The following is a 22,079-nucleotide window of genomic DNA, read 5'->3' on the forward strand; positions in this document are numbered from 1 at the left end:
GACCTATTATTAGCATTTATTTTACCTTAGATTTTCTATACCCAAATCTGTGGTAGATTGATATAGCCCCTGTGTCTTGAAGTTAAAATGATCTGGGGTTTTTCATGTGGTAAGCACTCAATAAATATTTGTTAGAATAAAAATAAAATAAACCTGAAATAGCTGTCCTGCTCATTTTAGAGTTGTCCTCAATCCTCTTCTTTTCTGGTTTGGCAACTCTCCACATGGAAGAAGACTGGCAGGATACAAACTTTTTGAAATTCTTTTTATCCTTTTTCTTTTGTGACTCTCTTTTCTACCTTCAGTTTATTTTGCCATTGGATTATGAACTAAAGGGCTAAACTAGATAAAGAGCTATACTTCCCAAACCATATCTTGAGTCTGGTGTTTTAAGGGGTTTCAAAAAACCTCCATTTTTTAAAAATTTACTTATTCTTTATGTAATAATTATTTGTGAAGTTTAGAACTTCACAATTTGAGGGACTTCAATATTGTAATCTCTTCCATTAAAGTTCTACTTTAGTGATTTATCTTAGCATGATGACACTATGAGATCTGGAAGCCTTAACCAGCAGAACACAGAACTCTTTTATTTTTGGGGGGGGGGTGAGGAAAAGGCAATGATTTTTTTAAAAACTGAGTTCCAAATTCTCTTTCTCACTTCTACCTAATGAGATGGCAAGTAATATAATACCCATTATATATGTGAAGTCATGCAAAGAGCATTTCCATATTAGCCCAATTGTAAATATATATATATATATATATATATATATATATATATATATATATATTTGTAATATGTAATGTAATGTAATGTAAATATATATATATATATATATAACAATAATAAACTACCAAAAATACTAAGGAAAATAAAGAATAAATTGTTTCAATCTACATTCAGAGTTCATCATTTCTCTCCCTGGAGGCAGATAGCATTTTTCATCATAAGTTCTTTGGAATTGTAAAAGATCATTTTATTGATCAGGGTAACTAAGTCTTACACAATTCATTATTGTTACAATATTATGGTTATTATGTAAGTTATTCTGGTCATGCTCACTTCATTTTACATCAGTTCACATAAATTTTCTCAAGTTTTTCTTGACAGGAGATGTCCTGTCATCATGTCCTACAAGACAATAATAGTATTCTGTCACAATCATATATCAAAACTTGTTCAGCCATCACCTGATAGGTGGATATCCCCTTGGTTTCTAATTTTTTGGCACCATGAAAACAGCTACTATGAATCTTCCTTGTAAATATCTTCCCTTGTATTTCCTCTTTTTGAAAACAATCTTGGTGTAGGGGTCAAAGTATGCATAGTTTTTATAGCCTTTGGGCATAATTTAAAAGTTTTTTTCTAGAATGGTTGGATTAGTTCACAATTCTATCAAGAGTATATTAGTGTACTTATTTTTCACATCTCCAGCATTTGTCATTTTTTTTTTCTGTCATGGTAGTGTGAAATGATATCTTAGAGTTTTTAAAATTTGTGTTACCATATCAGTGATTTAGAGCATTTTTTTCATATGACTTCATTCATAGCTTTTATTTCTTCTTCTGAAAATTATGTAGAGTACAAAACTTAATAAAACCAATGAGGCTAGAAATGCCCAGGCATGGTGATAAATTTGTCATCTGAAGATCAGCCTAAGTTCAAATAGGTCCATTTCTAGAAACTTGACCATTATTTGATGCATTCTTCTTGTTATTGTTTTTCAGTTTAGGATTTCATGTTAAGCAAAATATTGGGAAGTTAGAATCTATATTAGTTAAAGGAAAATTCTTATTACTGAAATCACAGATACATGAAATACGGAGATTTGCTAAGTTTACTGGCTCTTTTCATGAGCAGCTCTTAGAATACTAAGATGAACTAACATGAATTTCATGACATTATTCTTCTGAAGATTTTAGTTATTGATGGTCCTAAGCAAATTGACCAATGGCTTATCTGTTTCATGTTCATATGTTGGAAGAGTTTTATTTGGTTTTGGTTTTCGCTTTAAATATATTTAAATGAAATACCTTCTGTTTCTTCTTTTCCAGTGTATGTTCCAGATGAGTGGGAGGTACCTCGAGAGAAGATCACCATGAGTCGAGAACTTGGGCAGGGTTCATTTGGGATGGTATATGAGGGAGTTGCAAAGGGTGTGGTGAAAGATGAACCTGAAACCAGAGTGGCCATCAAAACAGTCAATGAAGCAGCAAGCATGCGAGAAAGAATTGAATTTCTCAATGAAGCTTCAGTAATGAAAGAATTCAATTGTCATCACGTGGTAAGAGTAAAATCTTACTAAATGCTGCAATGTGGGAGAGAGGAGATCTAAAACGAAAAAACTGTGGAAAGAAACTTTTTACTTCCTATGTATACATATTTAGAGTTAACCTCTTAGCTATCCATTTTTGGAAACAGTAACCAGGGATCACTGATAATCACTACTTTGTATCTGCCTCTGCATGCTATATATGCTAGATGTGATACAGAGTATGTTAGACAGAGCCCTCTTGTATTTTATGCTCTAAAACCACCTCGTCATCACTCAGAGCAGTTCTTTAAGATAGTATTAGCAGTAGAGAAGATGAGAAAAAAACTGTGTGAACTTAGGATCTGAGTCATCTGGTTTTCCCTTCCAGGTGCGGTTGCTTGGAGTAGTGTCCCAGGGCCAACCAACTTTAGTCATCATGGAATTGATGACACGAGGGGATCTCAAAAGTTACCTCAGATCTCTGAGGCCAGAAACAGAGGTCAGTTTTTATTTGAAAACTTTAAAAAACTGTATCAATATCAATTATTACTGCTATTATTTCTACTATTATTCCCACTGCTAGTACTTCAACTACTGCTTACCCCTGTACCCCCTACTACTATTTCTCCTACTATTGCTACCACCACCACTAGAAACACTAACACCATTAGTATTAGTCCTACTTCTACTACCACTGCTACTAGTAATTCTATCACATTTTTAAATGCAGCAGACTGTTTCAGTTGGGTCTGATAGAAGTTTAAAATTCTTTGTGCATTGACCCACTTTTGGCAGTTGCTGTGTAGGTCATTCTTTCCATTCCCTATAGTTAAGCATTCGCTTTGCAGAAACCTATGTGTCCCTATCTCTCCTGAATACTGTTATATTAGCTTTTCTCCATTTGAGCACAATTTTGTTTTATTTTTCATTAAATATGAACCTTTATCACCTCCCAAGTAGAACTTTCTTCATTTTAGTTCCGAAGAATGATTCATTGATGATTTCATTTTCTGTGGGTCTAATTCTTCAAGGACTTTGAATGGGTTGTCTTTGAAGATACAAGTAACTAAAAGTCCCTGCTTTAAAAATGTATCTATACTACACTTTTGAAGATCATTGAATTACAATTACAATTCAGCTCTTAAGACTATTTTTACCATGTGTTATTTTTATTGTTTATTGATGGTCTGTTGGAAAATTAAACATGGGATAAATTCAGATGTATACCAGTTTACATTGAGAGAAAAAAAGTTCATTAACGGTGAAAGGTTGTTCTAAGTACATTTATTTTCTAAACGATTATAAGAAAATCTAAAACAAGCTTTTAAGGTCTTTACTCCCTCCACTTTTCTGCCCAATTACCCTTCTCTACTTTCCCTGTTACTACCTCCTTAGTCAGAGATTGAAAATTAGGAGACCAAGGTATTCTTCCATTAAGTAGGTTCATGACCATTGGAAAGTCATACCTGTCTGTGGAAATGTTTCCTAAAGAATAAAATGAAGATATTAAACAATGATCTTCATGATGGCTTCCTAATTTTGTGTTTCTGTAGCAGTTCATTTTCTTTCAGTATCACCCAGTTATATACTTGGGCAGCTGAATGACACCATAGTGCACAGAGCTCTGGGCCTAAAGTCAGGAAGACTTCTTTCTGAGTTCAAATCCTAACTCATTTAGCAGCTGTGTGATCCTGGGCGAGTCACTTAACCCTGTTCGCCTCAATTTCCTCATCTGTAAAATGACTAGAAAAGGAAATGATAAACCATTCCAATATCTTTATCAAGAAAGCCCCAAATGGGGGTCATGAGGGATCAGACATGACTGAAACTGCTCTTCAAGCAAGAAACTTGAAGTGAGAGGGCTGCCTCATACATACTCCCTAGTGTACCCACATCTTTTAAATGTTTCTCAAAAGCTTAATGATTTCTCCTCACCAGAAATTGTAATAGAAGAGATACAATTTGTCATAGAGAAATGAAACAATATATAAGCAAAAACATATACGTAATTGATCAAAAGAAACACAGTCTTTCTTTGAAATCAATTATGGATTGTGATTTTTCAATAAATACATATAGTATTTAAGACAATGGTTTTCAAGGTCCTCTCTGGGGATCACTAGGAATCCCAGAGATCCTTTCATGGGTCTGTGAGGTAAAAATTATTTTCATAACAGTACTAAGGCATTTTAATTTTGAATCCAGCAACTATCTGTAGAGAAGCCTTCATTAATAAAAGTTCTTTGGGGTAGGGAGAAAGGTATCTCATAATAATTTATAAAATTGAAGTGTGTACACTCAAAAAGTGAAAACTTTTAAAGACCAAACATTTGAGAAATGCTATAAAGAAAAGATAGAAAGATTATTTATAAAACTGTTCATCCTTAGTTACATGAAACAGCATTTTGTGATTTTTTAAAATAATGATAAATAATTGAAAATACTAGAGAGTACTGAGCTTGTTTTTGAGGAATACATTGTGGGGTCAGAAACAGTTACCATAACTAAGTAGTTGAAGAGTTATTCTATTTATACTTAGCTCAGTGTGGGTATCTCACAAGGTATGAAATTCCCTTTTTTCCTTTCCAGTAGTGTGCTTTTAAAAATCTCCTCAAAGAAATGAATAGATTTACTTGCATTCTTCTTACAACTTAAGTTATAAATTATATGTTAAAATTCAATTTTTGTTGCTCTGGTTTTTATTTTTTAAAGTAAGGACAGAGAGTTCACAAGATTGTTAAGGTCAAATACTCTAAAGGGATGTGATTTTTAAATGATAAACTATTTATAGAAGTATAAGGTGTGTATCAATAGGAAAAAGAAGGGCATCCTATATCAGAGAGTTAAATGATTAATAAAGTTAATGCTTTTGAATAGAAATTTGAAAAAATGAAATCTTAACCCCTAGAACCACATCTCCAACTGCATTTAGATATCTTGAACTAGATGATCCATGAACATTTTAAACTTAGTTAAACCCATTAACTTTTTTTCTTTCCCCAAAACCCTCTCTACCCCCTCCTTCCCCCCTGCACATTTGGAACTCCCGTATAATTATCAAGGGCACAATTATCCTCTCTATCACTCAGATTCCATTCTACCTGTTACCATACATCCTTACCCCCATTCAGTAAATTCTAGTGACTTCATAAGATCAAATATAAAATCTTCTGTTTGGCATTCAAAACCCTTCACAACTTTTCTTGTCTTCTTACACCTTATTCCCCTTCCGTGTATTCTGTGATTCACTGACTCTTTGCTATGCTTCACATATGACACACAGTTCATCTCCAGGCTCTGATGATTTTCACTGGCTAATCTCCATGTCTAGATACTCTTTCCATCTCCTGGTTTTCATTAAAGCTTCCATTAAGTCCTATCTATAATCCTAATTTTTGTAAGAAGCCTCAGCACTTAGCACAATGCCTGGCTTGTAGGACACTCAATAAATAGGGCAGCCAGTATCTAAGTAGTTACAGTGATGGGCCAAAAATTAGGAAGACATCTTCCTGAATTTAAGTCTGACCTCAGACATTTACTATATGTGAGATCTAGAGCAAATCACCTTCTCATATGTAAAATGAGTTGGAGAAGGAAATGGCAAGCCACTTCAGTATATTTGCCAAGAAAATCCCATAGTGAAAGAAAATGAAAAACAATAACAAACAATAGTAAATGCCAATTGACTGAGTGGTTGCTTATATTAATAGGGAATTTGAATGTAAAAAGGAAAATTAAAAGAAATATAAAAAAGTTTATGTGAAAATTGAGGAGGCAGCTAGGTGGAGCAGTGGATAGAGCACTAGCCTTGAAGTCAAGAGGACCTGAGTTCAAATTTGGCCTCAGATACTTAAGACTTTCTAGCTGTGTGACCCTGGACAAGTCACTTAACCCCAACTGCCTCAGCAAAAAGAAAAAGAAAATTGAGACAGGAGATTTATATATTTGAATATTTGTCCTGTTTTTCAAAAGCATGGACATTCAAATGAGTTTTAGAATGACCTTCTCTTAACTATATTTTGTCCTTGGTAAACCATTGAGTTAAAAGGAGTATAAATTTCTAGGTGCTTGAGTAAAATAGAATTCTTAATACCAAAAATTGCTTGTTTCACTTTAAACATTTTATGTACTTCCCAAAATAGAAATCCCCGGTCTAAAGGAGTGCTAATTGGCATTTCTCGTTGTTGTTGAGCTTGATGTGGTTAGGGAGTAAGCACATGATTTTACCACTAAACAGATGCTATGGTCTACATAATAACATGCTGATTCCTTAGCAGACTGACTTGTGGTGATAGAATTGAGAAAAGGCATTACAGTTTTGAAAAGGACAAATTCTCAATTTTTCTCACATTTGAATCCTTTATTGCTCTCCATCAGAATAATCCATGCCAGATGCTTCCAACTTTAAAGAAGATGATTCAGATGGCTGGAGAGATTGCTGATGGTATGGCATATCTCAATGCCAACAAGTTTGTCCACAGGGATCTCGCTGCAAGGAATTGCATGGTTGCCGAAGATTTCACCGTCAAAATTGGAGGTGTGTTTTTCTTTACCTTTCCTACTTTGCACCTATGATAAGGAAATAGTCTTTTACACTTCCGTTATGTTTTCTTGAATTAATTTAGATTTAGTTGGGTTTGGGAAGTACTTTTGTCTTTCATTGTTGTTGTTGTTGTTTAAGGAAATATGTTGCTCTTTGTTTGCTATTTGTCTCTCTATTCAGGGTTTGCATGATGATGATTTCCAGGAACAATAGGTGTTCAGCAACATACTTTACAGGTCTATGTATGTTGAATATGTGATAAGCAATAGCCCTGGAAAAGTTCAGCTAAGCTATGTTATCTACAGTTTTTTTATTTCCTTCTTCCAAGGTATCTTATGTTTTGGCTCTAAATAGATTGCTTCAATTATTTTTCCAAACACTCTTCCATTTTGTCTTATGTGGCCCTTGTTTGTGGTAGCATTCCTATGCTGTTAAACTTAGATTCCCCTAAGTCAAAGATTTCCCCAACTTCTGGAGGGTGGTGTGTATATAAATTCCCACTAATAATATTTCTAATGAAAATGGAGACACATGTGCTGCTATCAGGAGATCAGAGAGACAGGCATGAGGCAGGACCTCACTTAGAGACCTGTTTGATAAGCAACAACAAAACAAAAGCAGAGGTCCTAAGTGAATTTTAGATTGTTGGCCAGTGATGTTGTTTCTAGTGATCACTGTTTCCATCTTAAGTGTGCTTATTTTTAGTATGCACCAAGGAAAACATACACCAAATAAAACTACGGTGTTGCTGTGGAAACAGCCTAGCTTCTTCACTTTTCATATGATGGCTCTGATAAGCACAAGGGAAAAATCATAAGAAAAATATTATACTCTAAGAAAACGATTTCAGAAGTTAACTTTTTCATGTATTTTCTCTATAGTTTTTAATGGAATGTTTTCCTACCCCTCACCTCCCCACACATAATAGCATTTAACTGTAATTTTTAAATGAGATATTTTATGGTTTTCCCTCCCCCTCCCTCAGGAAACTATGAATAGCTCCTCAAGAGTTATTTCCAAAACAGGTGTTTCTGCATTTGCTCTTACAAATAAAACTATGTGCTACTGAGTAAATGAACAGGTTAAACAAAACTATGTTTGTCATGAAATATTCATTCAACACCTGCTAGCGTGTAAGCCTAGATTACACATACGGAGCAAGGCTGCTTTCAAAGACCTTATTGCAAAAGTTATAGCACACATGGCTCACATAGACCAGTCAGCAGTGGCCAAGAACCATTTCACTGGGGTTTTTGACAAGAGCCAAAGAGATGAGGAGGGATATGTCAGTACAAAAAAGAAGTGAATGGATAAACAGAGGACCCTTGGAGAGGATGTTTGTTCTCCTAAATTCCCTACAGTGGAATCTTTTCTGCCAAATTTTACTTTTCTCTTTGTATACCCTACTCTTATTTAAAAACAACAAAACAAAATTTAAAAATCTAAACCATTTTATTATATACTTGATTTTATGATGCACATGATTATTTTTCTTACCTCCCTGTTAATATTCTTTTGAACAATAAATAATTATTAAGCACCACTTAGGTTCCAGACTGTTTGACTCTATTTCCTCATATTTAAAATAGGGATAATATTAATAACTATAAAAAATTTAGCACAATTCCTGGTACATAATCAAATGTTAGCTATTATTACATTATCATAATTAATAATATTAATATGATTATCATCACTATTATTACTTCTGGCAATTCTTTGCAATTTTTTTTTCTTGGAATTGCTTTTTTTAATTTATTTAAAATTTTATATTAAGCAAAAACTTTATAATCTTTCCTCAGTAGAAGGACCCAGCATTCTTTCATTTCCTGATTTGTGTGGCATTGGGTTAACTCAAAGGCCAGAATCTTGCACTCACAAACATTTTTCTGGAGCCATGTTTCATGTATCAAGAAGGATATGTACTAATAATTTTTTAAAAAATAATACTAAGTTTATTAGCCTTTAACATCGTGCAGGAAATTATGTTAATTAAGGTCAAGATGCTCTTGTACTTTTGCCCTTGCATATTTTCAAAATGTAAGCTTAATTTAAACCTCTTGAGGAAATAGCAAATCAATGTAAAGGAATGCTTAAAGAAACAGAGTTTGTCATGAGAAAGGAAGAGTTGATGTACAGTAATATTTTAGATAAAGTAACCTGGAAAAGAATTAATTTAGGTTTAAAGGAGAACCAGATATATTTACATACCAACTGCTAAGGACACAAAAATAAGGAAAACTTGAAAAACTGAATGAGATTAATCCATTGGAAAACCATTATTGAATAATGGTCTTAGGCAGTTTGTAAATAAAAACTTTCTTAGGAATCTCACTGTGAGCAGGTGCAATTCTTCGTGTTTATGATTGGGGTGATAGGACTAGAAAGTTTCTTGAACTCATGTAGTGAGCTCCTGAGAAAGGGGAGCTACCAGGTTGCTTTAAAAAGGGACAAACCATCCCTGGCTGAAGTTTAGAAAGCCAAAGATCCTATGTAGATCAGTGGTAAGATCAGAACATGAGTAGCCCTTACACTTCCAGCTTGGAGTGAGATAGGGAGAGCCAGTCTTTTTTTTTTTTTTTTAAAGAAGTAGAGTGGGGAAAATCTCAGTATTTCACTTGGTTTAATGGAAATGTTGAATCTCTGTACCTTGTTTCTACGTGTTATTATGATGATCTTTCCTTGGAGTGAATTAACATGAAATGAATTTTTATTTGGGTAAGTTTTGAAAGAAATTAATTTGCTTTATGGATTAAGAATCATTCTTTTATAATATCAAGCTTTTGTAAATCACATCTTTAAATGCTCTCATAATCCATTATTTAAAAGAATTTTGTGGTAAACACTTTTAAAAGCAGAGAATCATTGAGATCTTTTTTTTTCTCTTGAGAATAATCATCCCTTAGTTTGTTGACATTTAGGATTTTTAAATATCTGGTTTTATTACTGTGAAGTACACCAATATTTAACAATTAATAGCATATATTCATATCCCATCTATTGGATTTAGTGCTGTTAACAAAGTTAGTGAACAATATAAATGATCATATGTTTATTATGTGCCTTCATTTCCCTCTAAAGAATTGCTTGAATATGTTAAGCCATTATTCCTTCTTTCAATTTTATAGATTTTGGTATGACAAGAGATATCTATGAGACAGATTACTACCGAAAAGGAGGTAAAGGATTATTACCTGTTCGTTGGATGTCTCCAGAGTCACTTAAGGATGGAGTCTTCACAACACATTCTGATGTTTGGTAATGAAATTTTGTTTGACAAACAAGATTCTTTCTCCATAAATCATAGCTTAAATGCTTACCTCTTTCTCCTGTTGCCATTATATCACCCCATTCTCAATTCTCCTTATTTTATTGAGACTAGTTTTCTCAATCCAACACACTCTCTGGAATTCCTGCTATCAGTATGTCAACTAAAAGAAGAAATTAATTTTTGAAACTTTAAAGTCTAAAGTTGGAAGGGATATGAGATTATCATTCTCATGACTTATATTTGGAAGGACACTAATATCATAGATCATTCTTCCAAGAACTCAGTTTTTTTTTTTAAATCACACACCTCTACACACATCAATATATTCATATTTTTTATTCTTTTATCTTTCAATCTTCTTTCATTTCCTTATCCTACATGCCCAGGACCAATCAGTTAATCAGTAAACATTTATTAAGCACCTACTATGTGCCAGGCACTATGATAAGCGCTAGGGATACAAACCCTACAGCTTCAAGAAGTTTGCAGTCTAACAGAGAAGACAACATGCAAAAAAAAAAAAAAATGTGCAAACAATCTACATAGAGCATAAAAAGAAAATAATTGACATAGAGAAGGCACTAGAATTAAGAAGAGTTGGGTAAGGCTTTCTGTTAAAGAAGAGATTTTAGTTGGGATTTAAGGGAAGCTAGTTGAATTGGAGAGCAAGAGCATTCCACACATAGGGGAGAGCCAGAGAAAATGCCAGTAAGAAAGAGTAAGGAAGGTATTGTCACTTGATCAAGGAGTAGATGGATAAGAGTACGGTATAAGACCAGAAAGATAAGAGGGGCTAATTTAAGAAGAGTTTCAAATGTAAAACAGAAGATTTTTGTGTTTGAATCTGGAGGTGATAGAGAATCACTGGGATTTATTAGTTGGCTGGGGTGGGAGGAGATGGAGGGAATGATATGGTTTGATTTGGGCTTCAAGAAAATTTTCTGGGGGCAGCTAGATAGCTCAGAGGATAGAGCACCAGCCCTGAAGTCAAGAGGACCTAAGTTCAAATCTGGCTTCAGACACTTAATACACTTAGTAGCTGTGTGATCCTGGACAAGTCACTTAACCCCAATTGCCTTGCCTCCTCTCCCAAAAAATTACTTGAATAGCTGAATAGAGAATGGACTTGAGGCAGGCAGAACTACTCATAGGCTACTGCAATAGTCTGGGCATGGTGATGAGGGCCTGCACTAGAGTGGTGACAAGAGAAGAGAAGGGGTTATTTCTGACATCAGATTGGGGGGGGGGGTGAAGTATGGTGAGAGAAAGTGAGGGGTGAAGAATGAATCTTCAGTTGGGATTTTGAGGGACTTGGAGGATGGTTTTACCCTAGAGAGAAATTAAAAATTCTTATTTGGGGACAAAGATAACAGGTTCCATTTAGACAGATTAAGTTTAACATGTCTGTTGGACATCAAGTTTGAGATGCTTTAAAGACAGAGGGAGATAGGAAATTGCTGGTCAGCAGACAAGTTGGATAAGGATAGGTAGATATGAGAATCAGCATAGAAGTGGTAATGAGAGCTCATTCAATCCCCAAATGAAGTAGTGAAGCCAGAGGAGCCAGAAGAGGATCCACAAAAGTAAACAAAGAAAGATTGGCAAGATAGATAGGAGAAGCCAGAGAGAATGGTGTCCTGAAAACTTAGATAAAAAAAGAGGATCAAAGAAGAGGAGGTGATCAATATGGTCAGAAGCCACAGAGGGGCCAAGGAAATGAACACTGAGAAAAAGCTATTGGATTAGGTAGGTAACTAGGAGATAACTGGCATTTTTTGGAGAGAACAGTTTTGGTAGAATGATAAAATGATAATCCAGACTATATGGGGTTTTTAAAAAAAAAAGAGGAGAGAAACTGAAGATACCTGTTTTTATTTTGTTTTGTTTTTGCACAGAATCTAACTATACAAGGCAGAAGACATTTAGGGTGATTATTAGTGGAGATGGAAAATTCAAGTGATGGTTTTGGTTTTTTTCATTTTTTGCAGGATGGGGGAAGTTAACAGGCATGCTGTAGACAGAGTAAAAATAAGTGATGGAATGGGAATGATAGAGGAGCCAATCTTAGAGGAGATAACATGGAATGGGTTTGCTTAGTTAAGTAAAAGAGTTCATCTTGGTGAAGAGTAAGATTTCATCATATGAAATGGGTGAAGAAAGTTGCAGAAGGCACCTGATGTGAAATAGGAAATGTAAAGGGGGATGAGGGAGCTCACAGCAAATGGCCTCCTTTTTTCCCCTATAAAATATGAGGGAGAGCTCTCAGCTGAAGGGGTGGGGGAAAAGGGCATCCATGAGAAGTTTGAGGAGGAATGAATATGTTTGAAAGAGCTACTGTAGAAAGTAGACAGGTATAACATGACTGTCTAGCAACAGTGAGAGCCCATTTGAAGTTGTGTAACGTAAATTTGTAGGGGATAACAACTAGAATATTTACATGATTTTCTTTACCTTTATTCAGCAATACATGTGTAGGAGTGAAGGCAATGAATGATGAGAGTAATGTAAGACTGAAGCTTGTCTGGGTGTAATAAGTTATATAAATAAGGGAGATGGGGATTCAAGAGAATGAGTATCAAATTGAATTGGTTTACCAAGGGGTCAAGATGGGGGGGAGAAGAAGGGGAAGAATAACTAATATAGGAGAGTTTAGAAGAGAATAGAGGGATGAAAGGATTGGAGTTTGCAATGCAGATGAAGAGTAGGATTTTTTAAGGAAGACAAAGGGAGAGGCAAAAAGCTAATAATAGATTGTGTTCAGATAAGGGAATTTTGCAATTCTTGAGAGTAGGGGTAGTATATTTGAGGGTGATGTGGCTTTGTGTGTGGCTAATGTAGGTAAGTCATAGGAAGTGAATAGGTTGAGGAACTGAATGGTTAGGGTTTTTGAGAGTGAGTCATTATGTGAGGAGGAGTTCAGAAAAAAAAAAAAGAAAAAATTAGAAGGCTTGTACCAAATTCATTGAAGAATGCTAGAGAGTGACCTAGAAATGACTTATACTAGATTTATATAGCTTATACATATATTTATATATCTCATTTATACATTTATCTGAAAATGTATTTAATATCACCTTATAGTTATACAAATCTTTACCAATTATGAATTTTCTTCATATGCACTTTCACATTTGATTCCTTCCTTCTTTCCCTTCCTTCCTACTTTCCTCCCTTCCCAAAATTCTTTAATTTATGTTGATACCAGATTCATTCATACAGTCCTTTGTTTTTTTATTGAATACTTTTATATGCAGTATCTCATTTGACCAGTATCTCATTTGATCTCTGCAATGACACTTTGAGGTAACTGAGGCAGCTTATTAATCTCCATTCTACAAATGAGGAACTTGCTGTTCAAAAAAATCAATACAAATTGGTTAAATTCTATAGTTGGGATGAAGGCCCAGGGTTTTTTGACTCCTTTGTAGTGCCTTTACCACTATGAATCTTGAATTGCTTTTTTTCTTTTTTTTTTAAATATATAAAGTTTATGCATTTTATTATGTTTCCTGTTAGTTCCATCTGTTTGTTTTTTTTTTCTTCACTAGGCATACTTGGTTGCTGACTCATAGGTAGAACGGGACACAAAATATCTTCCTTCTTAATAAAAGTCTCTTAGTATAGTAACTTTGGACAAGTTCAGAGTATTCAAACTGTGCCCTCTTCTTTATACTCTTTTCTCAGTAAGTTTGTAGAGAGGTAGTCAGTTTCTAAAACATAATTGAAGGTCTTGGCAAGGTAGTTGGACATTCTGGCATGTCAGCTTCCCAAAGTATCACATGGTTTCTTGGCTTTCTTAGCAAGGGATCTTATTGCTTATGTGTTGTTTACTTCCAACTGTCTGGATGACAACACAGAAGAATCATTTAAATAGTAACCTACATCACTTTTTTAACCTCATGAACCTCCCAGGGCTCAAGCCTGGTTTTTTTTGAGTCAGGTGCCTATTAGAAATAGCATTTAATTATGACACAGCAAAACATTGTTATTTCATTGTGAGGTCAGATATTGGAGCTGTAGTGAAAGAAGGCTCCTTTCCATTTATCAAATCAATTCCATTTTTAGAAATTAGAGGAGGGGAAAAAAAGCAAGTTGTTTTTATCCTAGTACTACTTAGTTATTTTTGCAAAAAGCAATCATGAAGGGACAGATGTTTACTACCAATTTCCCATTTCACTACTTGGCTAAATAGAATCAGTAAGAAAAAAAATGGAGAAGGAAAACAAATATCAAATACTCTTTATTATTAAATATTAAAGTGTTAAAATTCATTTTTTCTGCAGACTTTGAGAAGTAGATTATCAAGATAGGAATTAAAATTATCTTATATATGCTGCAACCTTGATTGTGAAGTAAGGTTGCCTTCCCTTGAATGCATCTAACCTGTCATAGTCCTGAATCGTTTTAAAGTACTCATAACTAAAGAAAATCCCATATGCCCTAATGTTCTTACATCATGGAGTCACTAAATCAAAAAAGATCCTATGTTCAAAGTGCAGTTGTCACCTATTATTATTGAGTATTAGCATCAAAAGAATTGTGTCAAGTCATGTGCCCAGTACAAAAATCTGTTCTGTAACATCCCTTATAAGAGCACTTAGCTGGCACAGTGGATAGACTGCCAGGCTCAGAATCAGAAAGACTCATCTTCCTGAATTCAAATATGGCCTCAGATACTTATTAGTTAAGTGACCCTGGGGAAGCCACTTCACTCTGTTTGCCTCAGTTGCCTCATCTGTAAAATGAGCCTGAAAAGAAAATGGTGAACCACTAGAGTATTTTGGCCAAGAAAACCCCAAATAGGATCACAAAGAGTAAGACGTGAATGAATCACCTGAACAACCACAAAATATCCCTTATAAGTGAAATCATATTAATCTTTGAATACTTCCAGTGATGGGAAACTAATTCATTTATGAGTCAGTTCATATCACGTTAGACAGCTCTAGTTGTCACAAAGTTCATTTTTACATTGAGATAATACTTTCTCATAGTTTTTAGCTGCTATCCTACTTGTTCTGTCCTTTAGAACACAGATGTCAAACCCATCTTCCTTTGGGCAGAACCAGATTAGAAAGTGACCGGGAAATCAATTGAGCAAAATAAATAAAAACATAATACAACATAGGTGATATTAATTTGTGATTTTCTAAGTCACTGTGGGCTCAGCAGGGATCCTTTCTGTTTAAGTTTGACCCCATTGCTCTAGAACAACAACAAATCTAGTTTCTATAAGATAACCTTTTTCTATATTACATCCCTTCCAAAATTTGAATATAGTTATGGTCTTTCCTTATGGTTTTTTCTTTGGTCTAAAATCCCAGTTCCCTTCAGTTGTTTCTCATATAGTTTGAGTACTAAATTCTGAGCCTCTTTTGAATGCTAAACAACTTCCCAGGGTTTCAATAAAAATAGTATTCTGAGATTTGGAGAGAATATTATATATATGAATCAGTGCAATAAATATGTATATTTTTGTGTAAGACCTTAAAACATGAGTACATTCATTAAGACTGTTCTCCTACAAAAAGGTCTGTTAATACAATTGTGGATTATTTAATATAGTTTATTTCATGCCATTGAATTATGTTCATTTATAAACTTGTTTTAAGGTCTTTTTACATTTTATCTGAATAAGAATGATGCATCAATGTACCCTTTTAAAATTTTCCATTTCTAAGTCAGTTTACTGCCAATGTATATAATATGTAATATCCATCTTTTTTTCTGTATATCAATGTATAAGGCATTGATAATCTTCTTTCCTATTCCTATTTCACCATTTTCCTATTTCAAGTGATTCTAAATCTAGAAAACCAACATTACATTTTATTGTGGGATCATTCTTATTGTACACAATCCTTATACTTACATAACATAGATACTGAAAATCCTTATACCTACATAACATGGACACTAAACCTGGTTGTGTTTTTATATTTGTGGGAAGGAAGAGGTAGTTTAGCAAGAGGTGGAAATGGAGAAAAATCCAAATACCATAATAATAATTTCCCCACAGAGATGGATAAATTTAATCTGCAAGAGTGAAATCAATTTAAATTATTCATTAATTTAACATATGTTCAAAATTTGAATAGTACCTTGCCAAATTTTAAACTGTTCTTAAAAATACCTAATCTGAAAATATAACATACTATCCACATGCTTTTCACCATCTCAGTTTGTCAACATATGTAAAATCATCTAGTTGAACTTAGGTATTCTCTCAGCTCTGGCTTAGAGAACTTCTACCTCTAGTACTTTCCGGTGCTTTGACTAGTTATTAAAGCAAAATTATTCTATTTTTTCATCTACACAATAATGGTACCAGGTAAGTGCACAATTATTTCCTAAAGTATTATTTATTGTATGGGGACTGGAGCAAGATAATTATAGCCTGCTAGGCACTTTGAGTAATGAGGGAAGATAACTGAACCTACAGAGAAACAGACATTATACTTTTTTTTTTTTGAAAATTGCATTTGTATTGCCTACTGGATTGATAAATTAAAAAAAAAAAAAGTATACAAAGTAGAGAAAATCTTAGGCAATGGGACAGTTTAAAAGAAAAGCTCTGGAGTCCATTTTCTGTGACCAAGATGGAAAACAGTAAAAATAGAAGATATATCATTCCCTGTATTGTTTGATAGTTCAAACATCATAAACTTCCAAGCTTTGGATACAGCACTTACATGCCTTACATATTTAACAATGTAGAGATTCCCATTTCAAAAGTCATAAGAAAAATATCTGCTTGGTCTTCTTAAAGCAGTTGTTTTGATATCTGAGTGCATGCACTTATCTAGAAATCTTGTGTAACATAAATACTATTTCACAGTCATTAGAAGTTGTAAAGGACCATGGGGTGAAATGGGTAAATCCCCCCTCCCCCCATGCATACTAAGATTCTATTTAGGTCATACCAATATGTGCTTTAAGTATCTATTTATATAAAAAAATTGTTTTTTTTCCTGAGACATTTGGGGTTAAGTGACCTGCCCAGGGTCACAAAGCTAGGAAATATTAAGTATCTGAGGTTGGACTCAGGTCCTCCTGACTTCAGGGCTGGTGCTCTATCCACTACACCACTTAGTTGCCCCTATATCAAATCTTACTGCAAATTCAAAGTTATTTAAACAACATCTAAAATTTTTCATTTCCAAGAGTCACAAATTTTTATACATATTCTGTAGATTTTTTTGCTGTGCTTGGGGACCAAGTTCCAGTATGGAAATAATGTGATAGGACAGTTTCTATTGGCATTATTTTTGTATCTGGCCAGTCTAACCGTCTTTTAGCAGTGTAATGATTTCCATCATGTAAGCTAGTTGACATGAATTGAATGTAAAGGTAATGAAGGTATATAAAGATTTAATATGAAAAAATTACAGAGATGTAGAGTATTTCCATATTCGGTTTTATATGACTGATATGCAGAAATCTATGTATTGTCTCATTATCTCTTTTAATTCTTTATTTGATAGGACTTTTTAAAAATGAAATTAAGAGTAAGCTTTGTGTGGCAAAACTATTGATTTCTCGGTGTGGTTCTTTGTTCTTTGACATGTTTAATACTTCTCCTTGCTTCTCAAATTTCTTACCAACCTTTGTCCTGTTTTGCTCTAGAGTCTCTTGAATCTATCTCCTTGTCTATTCCCACTGTCACTGACCTATTTCTCACCCTCCTCACTTATCCCTTGAATTATTGCAATAGCCTTTGCTTGTTCCTGCCTCCACTATGTGCTTCCCTCAAATCCAACATTTACATGAATTCTACATAGTCTTCCTAAAATACAGTTATTGACTTGCCTTGTTCAGAACTTTAAATGGTACCCTGTTACTTCCTGAATCAAGTTCAGTTCCAATCTATCTATTCTGCACAGCTTCTACTTCTTTTTTTCCTGTATCCTACATTCTAGCCAAACAAGATTGCTTGATGTCCTTTGAGCACGCCCTAGAGTTGCCTATCTCCATGTCTTTGCTTAAATTGTTATCTATTTCTGGGATACCCCTTTTTCTAGCTGCATCTAATTCCCACCTCTCCTTCAGTGGCCATCTCTTCTAGGAAAACTTCTCTTAACCTCTCTCCAACTTTCAGCTACATGTGAATTGTTTCTCCTTTAAATCTTCATAGTGCTGGGTTGTTGTTTTTTTTTTTTTTTTTTTTTTTTTTTTTTTGGACATTTCTCTTAGGGAACTTAACATCCTGCCTTGTATTGTATCTTTTATTTGTAGTTGACCTTACCCTAATACTAGATAATAATTATGTGTTGAAGTTGGGGACTTGCCATTTTTTCAACTCAGTGAGAATCTTTATATCCCTTCTAGTCCTTAGCATAATATTTCTCATTCAATAGGAACTCAATGTTTTTTGAATTGAATTCCCTTAGGCCAGATTATAATAGAAAATTACTTCCCTAAATATTACACTCTGAGAAGTTAAGGCCAGATCATCATTATAGTTATCACAAACTATTGGGAGTCAATCTTTTTTCCTTTATTTGCAATAGCTTCTACAGCCTAAACTTTGTTCTACTCAAAAGTAGATAAAATGATGGGAGGGGAACTTTTATAAAGAGCTTAGTTCCTATTTTAAAAAACAACAGAGTTGCTCATTCGACTTTTAAATGTTTTTTCTTTGTTATTTTAGGTCCTTTGGTGTTGTCCTCTGGGAGATTGCAACATTAGCAGAGCAGCCCTATCAGGGCATGTCTAATGAACAAGTTCTCCGGTTTGTTATGGAGGGTGGCCTTCTAGAGAAACCAGACAACTGCCCCGATATGCTGTATGTATTTCCTGGGCCTCTTAGTTTTCTTCTTTGTATTCTCTGACATCACCTCCTTCCATTAGTAATGAGGAATCAAAATTCAGAGAATCAAATCTGATTGTGAGCAGTGTTATACAGGCTTTTAGATTGGTGGCTGATTGTTGGGATTTTACCCCTAAAGAACCATGTTTGATGAAACTTCTGCCTTTAGGAATATCTTTGGTTTTTCCTCATGTCTTATTTTATTTAGCTTTATGCTTGGTATATATTCAAGGTTGGCAGCATTTGCTATTTTGTTCAGGTGAAGCCCACCCATGAAATATTTTGACCAATCTTTCTTACTCCTTCCCACCTCCAAAATCCAGTCTACACACATACCTGCACACATATGCATGCATATACAAGGACAGTGAATCTCTACATTTCATCACTGTAAAGTAATTTTAAGCAACCCTTTGCAATCACTGGCTTTTATTAAAGAGCACAACTGTGGAAGGCAAGCAGAAAGAAGATGTGACCTTTGGTGTCAGGATTTTTTAGTGTCTCAGGTAGATGAAAAACACATCAATTCTTTACCTTGGGTAGTTCCAACATATTGCTGCAACCAAGGTTTTTCTCAGTGAGGTAAATATTTTCCCCCTTTCTGTTAAAAAAAAGTGTGAACCATATGACTAATATTATCACTCAAACTTCATTTTAGTGAACTGTGTAGAACTGAAACTGCTTTAACTTAGCTTTAAATCCCTCTGTACACAACCCTTGGCATGCACAGCCTCAGTTAATTTTAGGTACTTAATATTATGATATTTTGCTTAAACTGTCTTTTTGAAAAGAAAAATCTACAACTTGTCATTTTGAAATTTGTTCGAGGCTGATAATGGGCATATGATTCCTTATGGTCTTCAGCTGCTGAGCATTCTTGTGAAAAGAGCTTTTCTGGCTAGAGGTCTTGCTCTGGTGTCAGATGACAATGTTGTTTTGTGACTTGAGGGAGGTAGGAGCTGGGAAAAATGGGAGGTGGTGGGTACTGAGGGGTGGGGTAGCACTGTAGCCTTGTGACTTCCCATCTCTTTGCACAAAATGAGAAAGAGGATGACAAAAAATGTCTCATACACAGCAGTGGGGTTTTTCCCCCCTTTTCTTATTTTGTACTTAAATTTAAAATAAATTTTAAAACATAAAAACAGAAATCCCTCAGTTACATTAGACACATAAAGACAAGTGTAGAAATAGAAAATGGAATGATTTGGTTTCTCATATTCTAGCAAAATCTTCTTTGTAGAGTTTCTAGATGGTATTCTGAAAAACATGAATGAAGTCTGCTCATAAGTATTAGAGATTGTGTATTAATTTAAAAACAAAAGTTTAAACCATGAGATTTCATTCTGAAAAACATATTGGGAAGATTTTAGATTGCTTTTAAAAAATTCTTTTGAAAAAACTGCTCTATCATTTTTATGTCCATCCTGAATGGTGTCCTCTTTGGAGAAACTTCTGAGAACAGAAGTTTTGTTGACAGACCTTCATTTTTGTTCCTGGAAACTGTTTCCACCAGGGAAAAAAACCAAAAAAACACCACAAATCCATTGCCTTTTCTGTAGATTGAGATTGTATTTGAGATTTAAAGGATAAGCTTGAAGCAGATGCTTTCTTTGTAAAAGTTATCTCAGAAGAACAATGTTAATGGTGAGCTGATTCTTGTAGCATTGTGTCTATTGATGTCAAGAATTTACATAACATTTTAATGTTTTTTTAGTATACTGGGTAGGTACCCTTTGAAATTGGTTCATTTATTATATCCTTTGAACAGTTATCATGAATGCAAAAAGCAAAGGGAGAAAGAAGGTTGACAAGCATCAACTACACCCTTCATAAAACACATTTCTTTAATAAAGTAAAGCTTAGATCTGCATTATAAATACAGTCTGTTTAGTGTACAGGGACAAGCACCAACATTGTGAGATACATATGTCAGGCTTTGCTTTACATTGTGTTTCTCAGAACCCAGATCTGCAGAATCCTTTCTAGTTTTCCTAAATATTATCCTACTCATCCTGAGCATATTAACAAAAATTACTTGGGGGATACTTTTCAATTAATTTGAGCAAAATGTCATAAGAATATAAAGGTCAAGGATTTTTAAACTTTTCTGTATAATGGGCCCTTTTAGCAGTTTGGGGAAACTTATCAACTCTTTCTCAGAATGTTTTTAAATGCATAAGTAATATCCATAGGATGCTCAAGGAAAATGATTATATTGAAAGAGTTCTGTCAAAATGCCTGTTTGTTTGTTTCTTAGTTCATTTCCCCAACTTTAAGAATCCTAGTTAAAGCTATGATGTTTATTGTTAAAGTTAGTAGAGTCTTGGGGAAACATTTAAAAAAGAGCCTAAGGGAACAGGTGTGAGTTGTTTTGTCTTAGGGGAGAGGGAGTGGCTTTGGGCAGGATATTTCTCTTTTGTGTCTTCTTTTGTGATTCATGTAAAATTTTGTCTATAAGATATTTGTGGGACTTGTAAAGTTGATCCACCCACAGATGAATGGTATTTTAATATTCATTTAAGATGCCTGGGAATCTGAGCCCACCTGCTATGGGAAAATCAATACACTTCCTGTTCCCAGCATAATGTAACAGGAAAATTGAGGAGAGGTAGCCTTTACATGTTACAAGTTTAATTCAGTTATATGTCTTTATTTTGCAGCCCAAAAGTTCTCTGGAAAATTCCTCTCCCTTCTGGATGCATAACAAAATAAGAGGGAGACATTTTAGTTTTATAGGTAAAATACCTATTTGTCCTCTCGTCCTCAGATTTAGCAAAGAAAAATATTGTCTAGCAGACTAGTCCTTTGGGTACAAAGAATTGGGAATTGGCTCAAAACAGAAGGAGAATATTTTAAAACTAGATAACTGCCCCCAAAGTCCTGCACCATCTATACACATTCTCTCTCACCTCTATGGCATGAAACTCTTACACACACACATACACACACACACACACACACACACACACACACACGGGGTGTTCCAAACACCTCAATGTAATGTATTAAAACTTTACTAGCTTAATAATGCACTTGGACTTTTGGGATAGCCTTTATAAGTGTAGTTTCTTATGAATGGCAGTCTTCTGTATGTAAAAATTAAAGGAGTTTGCACTAACCTCTCAATACACCTGAAACAAAATAATCTAAGAATGTCTGGACTGCCTTAGTTTTCAGTTTGCAAAATGTAATAGACAC

General features: G+C 34.4%; 1 protein-coding gene across 1 annotated transcript in view; it reads left to right on the top strand.

Moving 5' to 3' along the window:
- IGF1R (insulin like growth factor 1 receptor) overlaps positions 1-22,079 on the top strand; it is a 363,516-nt gene that overhangs the window by 336,813 nt on the left and 4,624 nt on the right. Inside the window, exons 16-20 of the mRNA XM_031955519.1 lie at positions 2,059-2,288; positions 2,647-2,757; positions 6,636-6,795; positions 9,930-10,059; positions 18,723-18,857. Coding sequence (XP_031811379.1) covers positions 2,059-2,288; positions 2,647-2,757; positions 6,636-6,795; positions 9,930-10,059; positions 18,723-18,857 — 766 coding nt within the window. The remainder of the gene's footprint in view (positions 1-2,058; positions 2,289-2,646; positions 2,758-6,635; positions 6,796-9,929; positions 10,060-18,722; positions 18,858-22,079) is intronic.

Source organism: Sarcophilus harrisii, chromosome 2, assembly GCF_902635505.1.
Source record: "Sarcophilus harrisii chromosome 2, mSarHar1.11, whole genome shotgun sequence".
Taxonomy (NCBI): domain Eukaryota; kingdom Metazoa; phylum Chordata; class Mammalia; order Dasyuromorphia; family Dasyuridae; genus Sarcophilus; species Sarcophilus harrisii.